The 13332-nt window shown below is 35.0% G+C and overlaps 1 protein-coding gene across 1 annotated transcript; it reads left to right on the top strand.

Moving 5' to 3' along the window:
* The first annotated feature begins 1952 nt into the window (after positions 1-1952).
* Positions 1953-3431, top strand: LOC105780830 (uncharacterized). The gene is made up of 2 exons (XM_052629728.1): positions 1953-3024; positions 3177-3431. Exons 1-2 carry the CDS (start codon positions 2024-2026, stop codon positions 3184-3186), a joined length of 1011 nt encoding a protein of 336 aa, XP_052485688.1. The 5' UTR covers positions 1953-2023; the 3' UTR covers positions 3187-3431.
* The last annotated feature ends 9901 nt before the right edge of the window (positions 3432-13332 follow it).

The following is a 13332-nucleotide window of genomic DNA, read 5'->3' as shown; positions in this document are numbered from 1 at the left end:
AAATAAAAATTCGAAAAATGTAGAGGCTAATAATGATCTAATTAGAGAATGTAGACCAAATCTATAATTTTAGTCCTAATTTATAACTAATAAAAAATTTAACCAAAAAATTTAAATTATTATCATTTGATTAAAAACTAAAATTTTAAATATTTTAAAAATATAAAATCCAAGTCTATTTTAGTTAACATAATTTGACTTTTATATTTCAATAAAAGAAAGAGGGTGGAAAGAGGACTTAGTTGCGTTGCGTTGGGTTGGGTGGCGTTGGGTTTGGCGTTGGCGTTGACCTCAAAAGTCGAAACGCAAATCCCAAGGAAAGAAGACGCTTCAACTATCCTCCGCCTCTCTCCACGAACTTTCCTCTGCCCCCCACTTTTTTCTTAAAATAAATAAAGAAGTCCCCAACCTCAACGACAATTACCAATATGCCCATACAACCCTTTTTTTTAAATTTTTTTTGTAATTACTTATTATTTTAAAATAATAATTATTTTTAAGATTTTGCCATTTTTAAAATATTAAAATAAGAAGATAAATGAAGTATTTTTTGATAAATTACAATAATAAAAATTCAAATCACACTTAAAACAATGAATACTCTTAACTATTATGTCATTAAATGGGGTTCAAGAATGATTACATTCTAAAAACATTTGTACAGTTATTTTATTACAAGCAAAATAATTATACTTATTTTAAGTAAAATGAATATTAAAAAACTTAAAACCAATTAAGAATATGCATATCATTTATTTATTTTAGCACTGAAATTATAAAGTATTAATTTTGTTAAATTAATTATTTTTAATGTTAATTAAAAAAATCTTAATATTTATTTTAGACATTTAGATATCCACAACTCTTCTATGCTCGCAATTGTTTTTCCTAATATTTTCAAGAAGTATTTTTTTAATACAAAAAAGGAGGCTTCCTTGGGATTTAAAAGGAGCAGTGTATCATTTTACTTTCAAGGAACAGCCATGAAACTGAGCTAAGAAAGTTGAAACACACCGCACGAAGTCATCTGCATCCTTTCTTACTGTTTTCCATCTAATACCCACCGTGGTCCCATCTACGTCATATTTCACACACAATTTTCTTTGCTGCATTAAATTCTTGGTTGGATCACTTAATATCTTTGTAGGTACATTTTTGCAAAATTTCATTTATTATCTAAGAAAAGCTTTTTTTTTTGTTTTGTAATTTAGCTCAAAGAGGAGGGCCAATTTAAAATTTTGAATTGGTTTATTATTATTATTATTAGTTACTATTATTTGTCTCAAATTACATTTTAATCACTTACGTTATTATTTTGTTACAAAGTGATACCGTTAACCTCCGTTACCTCCCCAATAACAGTCCTACATGACAATCCAAATGAATTTTAAATGCTAACTTAAATGTTCTGTTGTTAGGATGAAAATAGGTTTTTAATTAAATAAATTTAATTTGAATTGTCACCAAGGGCGAAGCGAGAAATCTTTTTTAAAATTGTAATTTTTATGATAGAAAAAATACAATTTCACCATTTTAATAGCCTCTATCTTTATACTTTTTAAAGAATTAAATCAAATTTTTATCTTTTTAGGGGGCAAAAGTGCAATATTACATTTTCTAATTTAAAATTTTAAAAATTTCAAAGGGCTTAAATGAAAAAAATTTTATTTTAGGGGAGGCCGAGTCCCCTGACTGCCACGCAGGACATTAAAGTTGGCATTTGAAACCTATTTAGACTATCATGTATGACCACAATTAGGGAGGTAACGGAGCTTAGCAATAGAGTGATCACTTCATAACAAAATGATAACGTAAGTGACTAAAACGTAATATTTCAAACATAAATAACTAAAATATAATCTGAAACAAACAAAAATAACTATTTTTATATTTTATCCTATTATTATTAATAAATATAACCACCAAATATTTAATACCACCACAAGCTTTTCACCCCCATCACTCAATTTATTTAAGAAATCATGAAAACAAAAAAAATCAAACCGAAAGCTGAGTATTGTTGATGATGATGGATGGGGAGCAGGAAGAGCTTCAATTTCTGGGTTTCTTTGGCATAGTGAAAGAATCATTGAAGATCATATATTCATGGAGAAAAATCTTCGCCCAAATTACCCTATCCTTTATTTTCCCTCTCTCTTTCATTTTCCTAGCTCATATCCAAATCTCTCAGCTCCTTTTTGCTAATATCCTCAATAATGAAGACACATTGAATTATACCCAAGCCGGAACTCCTGGATATGATAAACTTTCCGATGTAATATCATCGGAATGGGTTGCACTTTGGCTCTTCAAAGCTGCATATTTCACTTTCTTTCTCATTCTTTCACTTCTCTCCACTTCGGCTGTTGTTTACACAATCGCATGCATTTACACAGGCAAGGAAATCTCGTTCAAGAAGGTCATCAGTGTGGTACCCAAGGTTTGGAAGCGACTTTTCGTGACTTTCCTATGGAGTTTCGCCATTGTTTTCGTTTACAACATCGTTTCTGGTATGTTGCTGTTGTTGCCGGTTGCTGTGCTAGGATTCGGCATGTTAGGGATATCGGTTTTCGTGGTTGTTCTCGTGCCTTACTTGGCGGTACTGGTTTATATTTCCTTGGTTTGGCAATTGGCTAGCGTGGTTTCAGTGTTGGAAGACGACTATGGGATCAAAGCCATGAAGAAGAGCAAGGCGTTGATAAAGGGTAAGACGGGGGTTGCGGTCGCCATGTTTCTTGTGCTGGTTGTTTGTTTTATTGGGATTCAAGTGGTGTTCGAGATCGGGGTGTTGTTTTATTGGTCGATGAGTGTTGAAATGAGGATTGGGATTCCAATCCTTTGCTTTTTGATGCTGTTTATGGTGGTTCTGTTCGGACTTGTTGCTCAAACAGTTATCTACTTTGTGTGCAAATCATATCACCACGAGAATATAGACAAGTCTTGTTTAGCAGATCATCTCGAGGTTTATCTTGGAGAGTATGTTCCTCTCAAGGCTAAGGATGTCCAACTCGAGCAGTTTCATGTGTAATTTTCTGTATTCTATATATCTTTTGAGTATTTTTGTATCAAGGAAAAAGTTATTGGGTCCAATTCCAAATTTGAATTTTACTTAAATGCAAGGAACAAATATACAATTAATTTCAGCGTTGCATTGATGTTGACTTTGATAATTGTAGATGGGTTTGAAGGAGGTGGAATTTGAGGAGGTTACTTGGGTTTTATAAAGAAGCAAAAATGGCATGAGTGCGATTGCTCTCGCATCGGATGCATGATTGAGGAGGCTCGCTTATAATATGTGACTCATGTTTTACTATGTGATTTTTAGTTTACGAAAGGATTTGTTTAGTATTACTTATTAGAAGTATTTTTAGTACAAAAAGTATTTTTTAGATAAAAATATTATTAAATACGATACTTTTAAAATTTTTAAAGTGTTTTTGGGACAAAAAAACGCTTTGGAAAAGTAATTTTTTTTTGGCCAAAAGCAGAAGTAGAAAATTTTAACTTTTGCTTAGAAGTGTTTTTTTTTTGTCCAAAAGCACTTTTGAAAAACATTGCTAAACTAGCCCTTAATCTAATAATGCGGTAGTTTATTCAAATTAATTTCTAACTTTGATTAGTTATGATAGAATGGTTATGATATCAAGTAGATTTGTTCATGAGTCGGGTTATTTATTCAAGTTTAAAAGTTTGTTAAAATTTGGGAGACTTCGGGCAAAAATAATGTCCAAAAAATGAACTTGAGATAAAAAATTAAATTCATTTAAAATATGGATTGGACTCAAACTTGAACATTTAGGGTATGCTTGGTTGGATGAAAAAGTGGAAGGATGGAGGAGGGAATGGAAAAATGAAAAAAAAAAATTGGGTATGCTTGGTTGGGAAGAAAATTGAGAGAAAATAATATAGGAGAGATGATCGTTTTCCATCCTAATGCATAAAATCAACCATTTCAATTTGAAATGATGAGAGGAGAGAAAATGAAAAAGAAGTGCATGTTAGTTCAAAATTATGCATTTTTCAAATGCTTTATGTTCTTTACTTTCATTTTTAACTCTACCAAGTAATGGATGAAAATAAAATTAGTTTTTCTTTTCATTTTTCCATCCTTCCTACCAAGCACACCTATGGAAAGAAAAATTATGTTTCCATCCTTCTAATTTTCTACCCCTTCAATTATTCATCATTCCTATTTTCTTTTCACTCTACCAAGCAAAGCCTTAAGGTCTAAACTCGGTTCAATTAGTTTTCTAAGTTTATATTAATATTAAATCTATAATAACTTATAATACTATAATGTAAACATTAAAAAAAACTAAGATGTTTATATATTAAATTTTAATAAATGGAAAAATATATTATATATGTATAGCAACTAACCATAATCGCATGGGCGAATCTAAAACTTTTTTAGTGGGGTGAAATTGAATTATAAACTTTTTTAAGTCAAAAATAATTTTATCATTTATTAATTTATAGTTTCATAATTTTTAAATGGACTAATCATGTTTTTATAAATTTTTTTTGGGGGGGATTTAATTTTTTCATATATTAAATTAAAATTTCATTATTTATAGATGGACTTAATTGCATATTTTTATTTCTGTAAATTTTCCTTTGCATAACCATAACTCATTGTATGAATAGTCCCAGTCACTGTGGAGCTCTCTCATTGCTAGTTGTTAACCATCCTAAGCTTTCCAATATGAAACATTGTACCTATATCTTGCCTGCAACTCGTCAACCAAGACAACAACATGAATGGTTGGCTTAGATTCGACCAACGATTTAATGCATTTGCATAATTACTTAGCATCGAGCTTCCAGTGGTCTTGAGGCAATCACACAGTAGTACAAGTGTGTGGCCCTGCACACTTTCGAATCTCCCAAAGTTCTGAGTGCTTTATAAAATAAGCACAAAGCATACTCCTTCCACTTACACCCTTCATCAGCATCCCAACATTTGCCAATATACAATGTCAAATTGGATATGGTGACCTTGTAATCAACCAAACCTTGTAATCAACCAACACCTTTAGGCTATAATGCTTAATGACAACAATGCATACATCTCTGTTTGAAAACTATAACCCTACATACAACCCATTTCAATCTACATCTGGTTGTAACATATGGCTAGTGTCATGGGCGCAGTTCAAAGCCCATGACTATCTCACCAAATGCATCCAATGGAGGTCTATTGTTTAGATAGGGATCATTTAGCCCGCAAGAACTGGCCTGATTCAAGAAGCTGTTGGAGAAGCCTATCAAATTGAAGCCTGGTTGGCCCGATAATAAAGATATGACGACTTAGGCTAATTTGGTAACTAATCTTAGAAGATTGAGGGAATAATATCTTGTAAAGATTAGATTAGATTTGATATGACATATCTTGTAAATCCCTAAAATCAAGGGATATGGTTAATCTCGTCCGTCGATGTAAACGTATCTCGACCGTTGGTTTTGAGGGAGTTCAACTATAAATAGAAAGTCTCCCCCTCATTTGTACTCACTCTATTGATTGTTTCATTATTCTTCGTGAATAAGAGAATATTGAGAGCATTTACTCAAACACTTTGTGTGAGCTCTTTCTGTTGTTCTTTGTAGCTTCTTTTGGCATAAACTGCTTCCACTCTTCAACTTGGTGCCTTAGAGGAGTTCTTAAGGAATCCTCACTTGAGTAAAGACTAACTTAGGTGAGTTTGGACGAACGGATCGCCTAAGGTTACACAGATCGCGAGACGAAAGATCTAACCCCGTAAAAAGTGGTATCTGAGCTATTGGTTCGAAGACACCCTTAGAATGTCAAAAGAAAAGTTTGAACAAAGGTAGGCCAGAAAGTCTTTAAGGGATATGCTGTCGACTATTGAGGAACGCGTGAGTAAACTTGAGGAGTCTATGGAGAACGCAAAAGAGTTAGAAAATACACTTGGGGAAAGCATTGAGGACTTGAGGGAGCAGTCCAAGGACTTTGTGACCATGTGTCTCATTTCCCAGAGGGATAGCGTGCAAAAGTTGCTAGATTTCCAAAGAAAGAAGCTGATGAAGAGGAATGATGCTCTCGAAGCCATGGTAAAGGCTTTGAAGGAGGAAACAATAGCCACGACGATGGCTTTGAGCATAAGAATAGAGGAGCTCGAGGGAGAGTTGGCCTTGTGTCGAGCAGCCATGGGGAAAGGAGTAGCAAATGCAACACTTAGTTACAGGGATATCTTGAAGCCGAAAGAGTTTGTAGGGACAAGGTTTGCATTCGATGTGGATAATTTTTTGTGGATGATAGAAAACTACTTTCGTGGCAAAGGCATCATAGATGATGCAGTTAAGGTAAACACTGTTTCAATATTTCTTACTGATATTGCGCGCTTATGGTGGTGAGACAGGACCACAGATAAAATACAATGTAAGATTGAGACGTGGCAAGAGTTCCAATGTGAGTTGAAGGGATAGTTTTACCCAAAATTTACCGAGGAAGAAGTTCGGGCAAAGTTGTAAGGGATAACGCAACGGGGCACAGTGGGGGAGTATGTTTGAGAGTTCAAGGAACTCATGCTCCAAGTTTCAGATATGATCGAAAAAAAGCATTACTTACTTTTCATAATGGATTGAAGCCTTGGGTCAGATAAGAGGTGGAATAAAGAGGTGTCCAAAAACTATCGAAAGCCATGACGGTAATAGAGTCCCTGATCAAGCTTGGTCTAAGGAAAGACAAGCTTGGGTCATCTAAATCCGAGAAAAGGGGCGTATGTGAAAAGGATCACAAGGAAGATGTTGTTGATGGCAATGGCAACGGCGATAGTAGTGGTAATGGGAAACCACGAGTTAGGAAGAAGAAACCCAAAAGGAAAAGGGACAAGTTGAAATGCTTTCTCTGCGACGGTCTACACATGTTGAAGAAATGTCTAAAAAAATTCGTGCTTAAGGAGAAGCCGGTGGGTAAGACCTTGGTACTTGGTTCGAGCACAAAGGGTGTCGAAGTCGAGAAGGTCAAAAGTGAGAATAAGCCAATGGAGTACTTCTTGTGTCATGATCTACATAGGTTGCGAAAGTGTCCAAAGAAGTCTGTTATCGAAGGGAACGATGGAGCAGATAAGGAGCCTAAAAAGCTTGATTCGAGTAAGGGAAAAGCCGAAGCTAAGAGGGCAAAAAGGAGTAAAAAGAAGCGAGTAAAATGCTTCTTGTGTCGTGGTCCACATGAGTTATGAAATTGTCCAAAGTAAGTCATAGTCAAAGGAAAGGCAACGTCTGAGCTTGGTGAGTCATTAGAGAAGCTTCCACCCAGGGAAGAGGTAAGTTTGTCATCGGACTTAGAGGGAAAATTTTTGATGAAAACAGTGAAGCTAGGACCAATGAGGCTCAAATTGAGTGAAGCGCCAGAGTTAGTAGAGTCATCGACAAGGCTTCCACCTATGGGAGAGGTGGGTGGTGCATTGGACTTTAAGGGAAAAGAAGTGATATAAGTGGGACAGTTGACCTGAGTAAATGCAAAGGTACATTCCGAACACTTTGATAGTGTGTAACTTGTTGACTTGGTAAAAATGTAGGGGCCTTTTCGAAGTTCTTGAGCAAAAAGGCCGAGAGACTATGGGTAAAGTGAAGCCAAGTGTTGTGAATCTAGAGGATTCTGTTCGAGTCAAGTTAGAATGTGGGCAAGAGAGTGACATAACTTCTTGTCATCAAAATGTACAAACGAGTAGGACAGTTCGAGTTAAGAAGCGACGTAAGCCGAGGAAAAAGTCCCGAAAGAAGGGAAAAGTTAAGGCATCGAGACGAGACCAAGGCGAATCAAGTTAGTGCCATTCGAAAGTCGAAACGAGGGCGTTACGAGAATGGATAGGGAAGAATGTCATGGGCTATGACTATCACACTAAATGAATCCAATGAAGGTCTATTGTTTAGATGGGGATCATTTGGCCCGTAAGAACTGACCCGATTCAAGAAGTTGTTAGAGAAGCCTGTCAGATTGAAGCCTGGTTGGCCCGATAATACAGATTTGACAACTTAGGCTAATTTGGTAACTAATCTTAGAAGATTGAGGGAATCATATCTTATAAAGATTACATTAAATTTGATATGACATATCTTGTAAATCCTTAAAATCAAGAGATATGGTTAATCTCGTCTGTCGATGTAAACGTATCTCGACCGTCAGTTTTGGGGAGCTCAACTATAAATAAAGAGCCTCCCCCTTATTTGTACTCACTCCATTGATTGTTTCATTATTCTTTGTGAATAAGAGAATATTAAGAGCATTTACTCAAACACTTTGTGTGTGCTCTTTCTGTTGTTCTTTGTAGCTTCTTTTGGCATAAATCGTTTTTGCTCTTCAACTTGGTACCTTGGAAGAGTTCTTAAGGAATCCTCACTTGAGTAAAGGCTAACTTTGGCGAGTTTGGATGAACGGATTGGCTAAGGCCGCACGGATTGCGAGACGAAAGATTTAGCCCCATGGCACTAGTAACAATGTCGGGGTGTTTAAAGAACTCATGGGCATGGGATGAATCTGGGTCGACGCTAAGCTTAAGGGCCAATGGTTCATGTAAAACAATCCCACTAGTATGATGCCCTGGTTGTGGGAAGTCATGAAAATTTTTTACATATTCACCGTCATACCCCTTATGAGGCACCTTGTCCACCTTTGGATCATTGAAGTCCTCATGTTGAACATAGAGGACCTCCTCCTCATCGGGCTCATCCATGAGGCCCCTTTGGAACCAAATACCAATGGATATACCAACTCAATATTTAGATTGAAGTTATAACCACTTACAAAAGACCTCTTACCAATTAAAACTGGACAATTAATTAAATTGATTTCAAATTGTTTAAATTTTCATACTAACAAATTTGACTATTTTACTTTAATAGATGAATATCTGAAGTTCAAAATGGCATAGAGCCAAGGTTCCTTTCAATTTTAAATAACCTTAATTTGAAGTTCAATATGTCATGAATATTAAAAAAAAACCTTATAATGTAAAATAAACAATAAGCTGAATCAAAATATTTAATTAACATTTTTGAATTTCATATTTTACATATCATAATATTATAGCTAAAGTGTGTTAACCACAAACCCTATGCTTGTACAAGATGTTAGGGCTTGAACATTTTCTCTCGCGCTAGTATAGAGTCTATAAAATCTTTTGGTAATTTGTTAAGGACCAAATTTCTCATTCAAGGAATTCTCGGAGTTCCCCTTATGATTTTGCGGATGTGGTTATTTGTAAAAAGATAGACAATTCACTTTGTACCACCACGTACAACACTCTTAATAAAATATTTAATTAATATTTTTGTACCATTCCTTCTCCTTATGATACCTCGTTACCTCTAAAATCTATCTTACCTAACTCAATGCTTTACATAAATAAAAGTTTCCCTTAAAAAATTATATTTATGTATATCTCGCTTAAGACCAGGATCATACATCCAAATCAATTTTTGCATGATGCAGTTTACAACAATTATGTGTGCAACAACACATGTGTTGTTAGGGTTCATTATATAAATCTTTAATTGCCCCTCAAGACTAACCATTGTTTCTCTTTGCTCTTGATTCCTAATTTATTTTGGAGTATAAAAAACCTTAGCTATTTTCACTGCACCAATTATATTCGGAGTTACTATTACCATTATCATTTAGGTACGTTGTTTACTTGATAATTATTAATTACACTTACATTAAATATTTCACCATAATTATCAACATACTTGTTAAAAGAATTATTTAAATGTTAAACATAATTACAAACTCATACAAATATTTTAAAAGTTAACATGGATAAAATTACTTCTAATGATTTGCTGAGATTTCTCATTTAATATTCCAACCATGATCGCCAAGATAACATGAATAATTAATTACAATAATTTAATTAATTTATAACTACCGTTATATCATATTATTTTAAAATGAGATTAATAGTGATATAAAATATTTTTACACTATTATGTAAATTAATTCATAACATATTCAAAACATTTCTAACATTATAACATAATTTTCTTAAAAAGAATTAAAATTTCATAATAATATTAATTACTATAATATAAGAATACTACATTATTAAATATGTAATATTTTAAAATTATAACATAATTTAATTTCACCTATTATTAATGACCCTAACTTAAAATTACATTTTCTAACATATTTAAACAACTCTAAATATAATTATATAATGCAATATTTTGGAGAATGACAACTTATAGCGGTTTCTAGGAGTGATTTTGGAATGAAAATGTTTTTGGGTTAAATTTTTTCTAGCTTTTTATAGTATTTTTAATGAGTTTTTTTTGGGTGTTTTGTAGGGTTGATATAAGGGAAGATCAGGGTATTGTACAAGAAAAGATCATATAGGATTTTGTCAGGGAGAGATTGTTCGCCCAAATCGTCATCAATTGTGTTGATTTGGACAGAATTCTCTATCATGCACAATAGAAAACAATAAAAAAAAATCACATTTTCCAAAGGCTCAAATCAACCTGTCAAATCACCACAAACTGTGCCAATTTAAGCCTTTGAAAAACATGAGTTTTTTTACGACAGAAAACATATTATTTGGATAAAAAAGTCTAACCCATATCATTTTAATAAATGATTATTTTTATATTATTTTAATAAATTTTTTGAAAAATTAAATTATTAAAATATTAATAATATAAAAAATATAAAAAATTAATTTTATATTAATATAAATAATTTCATCTCAATCTTGTTGAGTAATATTTTCTCGTATGTTATTAATATGAGTATTGGGATATTTATACATGTTGTTAAAGATGCTATTGTCGCTAGTACTGACATTCTCTACGAACTCCAAGTCTGCTGGCTACGTGTCTACGAAGCACGCGATCCTTTCTATTCTTGGAACTGACATTTTGGGCGAGCTCCGTGCTTGTTGGACACTTGTTTGGATGGCCTGAGGGGCACATGGTCCTCCCTGCGAGCTCCTTCGGTGTATGGGAGCTGCGACCGAAGCCTTCCCTAGGTTCTTGTGAGTTAGATCTGCACCCTTGCCTTGCGAATTGAGTTCTTGGCTTTGCCTCGTGAGCTTGGTCCGCGAGCTCACTTTGTTATCCTCTCATGGTTAACCTCGCACTTAATCTTCTGGTAGGACTTATCCGAGCAACAGGTAGGAGATTACTGATGTATAACAATTCTATAGTAAATTTAAAAAAATATTAACCACCTATATGTGTCACAAGGCTAGATCTTTCGTCTCGCGATCTGTGCAGCCTTAGACGATTCGTTCGCTCTAAACTCACCTAAGTCAGCCTTTACTCTCAAAAGTAAGGATTCTTTTAGAATTCCTCTAAAGCACCAATTTGTATAGCGGAAGTGATTGTGCTAAAAGAAGCTACAAATGAACAATAAAAAGCCAAATAAAGAATGCACGCGAAGTGTTTGAGTAAACACTCAAAGAATTCTATTATTCTTAAGAATTCAACATGCAATGGATGATTTTCAAGTGAGGGGAAGGCTCTCTATTTATAGTTGAGCTCCCCCAAAATTGACGGTCAAGATACATTTACATCAACAGACAAGATTAGCCTATCCCTTAATTTTGGAGATTTACAAGATTACATTATATCATATCAAATCTACAAGATATGATTTCCCTACTTACTAAAAATCTCCTATGTTGCCATATCTTCATTATCGAGCCAACCAGGTTTCAATCTGACAGGCTTCTCCAATAGTTCTTGGAATCAGGTCAATTCTCATGGGCTAAATGATCCCCATCTAATCGATCGACCTCCATGAGGTGCATCTTGTGCCATGGTCACGAGCTTTGTACTTTGTTCCGTGATATTCTCCCTCACTCATTCTCGCAATGCCTTCGTTACGACTTCTGAATGACACTGACTTGATTCACCTTAGAACTCTCTTGTTGCCTTATTTTCTTCCCGATTTGCATGGCGATCGAGTTGTCCCTTCCTTCGGAACTTTTACGTTGGCTTCTGTCACCTTTTAACTTGAACCGTTGCAGTCATTGGTACATCTCATTGGCAAGAAGTCTTCGCTTTAACTTGCCCGAATTTTGACTTGTTCCCACTGGAATCCTTTTGATTCTCGCATCTTGGCTTGGTATCACCCATAGTCTGTCGGCCTCCTTTCTTAAGAACTTTGAAAGGTCCCTTACGACCTTGCTAAGCCAACAAGTCAAAATTCAAAACACTATCAGAGTGTTCGCAATGTACCTTACTCGCATCATTTACTCGTTTTAATTACTTTTGCATTGTTTCTTTCCCCTCTAAGTTCGATACACAACCCACCTTTCCCAAAGGTGGTGGCTCCACAGTCGACTTCACAGGCCTTATATTAGTCTCATGCTCCACTAACTTTTTCGAAGGGGCTTTCGTAGCATTTCGCTCTATCGAGTTAATGTTTCTCCCATACAAAACATCTTCGACTAGTTAGATTGACGATAACACCTTGCTCCCAACCTTCATATCCCGATGCACCGGTACAATAAGTTTTGATAACGAACCGATGACAATATGAATTTGATCAGCCCATGAATACAAAACTGCCTGAATCCTGTCAAGGAAGTTTAAGCCAAGTACATAATCGTAATCATCTAATTGGATTACCTCAAAATCTTTTTTACCTTTCCAGTCATTGATTTGTAGTTCCACATTTCGAACTACTCCCATATTTGGGGCCTCTTCAGAATTTACTGTCTTGATCTTCTTATTCGATTTTCTAACCGACAAACCAAGCTTCTCTGCAGCCTTTTCCAATATGAAAAAGTTCGATGCTCTTGTATTAACAAGAGCATTTCACTTTTGACCCGTAATGTTGATGTCCACAAGCATTAACCCTTTTTCACCATCCCTGTTCTTACAAAAGAGCACCATCGAATTGACCCTCAATGTCTTTTTCTTAACAAGCTTTGATTTTTCCGGCACATATTTCTTTTCGATAGTTGAAATCATCGATTTCTTCGGATATTTTCGTGTCATGTGTGGTTCTTGGCAAAGGGAACATTTTATCCTCTTCCCCTTGTTCATTGGGTTGTTAGATCCCCGCTTCACATCTCGTGGTTTCCTATTGCCACTGGTGTTATCCGTACTGTTGCCATCATTACTATTTCTCTCTTTATCTTTCTCATGGTTTCTCTCACCATTGCCCTTAGAGGACTCGAACTTGTCTTTCGTTGGACCAAGCTCAACAAAGGACTCTGCTTCGGCCATGGCTACAGTAAGTTCAGTGATTCCTTGCCTACTCAACTCATGCTTTGCCCTCGGCTTTAACCCATCCTTAAACCAATAGAACACTTCTTTCTCACTGAAGTCAGAGATTTGAAGTATCAACTCGCTAAATGC

The sequence above is a fragment of the Gossypium raimondii genome, chromosome 4, assembly GCF_025698545.1.
Source record: "Gossypium raimondii isolate GPD5lz chromosome 4, ASM2569854v1, whole genome shotgun sequence".
In the NCBI taxonomy this organism is placed as follows: Eukaryota; Viridiplantae; Streptophyta; class Magnoliopsida; order Malvales; family Malvaceae; genus Gossypium; species Gossypium raimondii.
The sequence above is the reverse complement of the archived record's forward strand: the minus strand, read 5'-3'. Positions and strand labels throughout refer to the sequence as shown.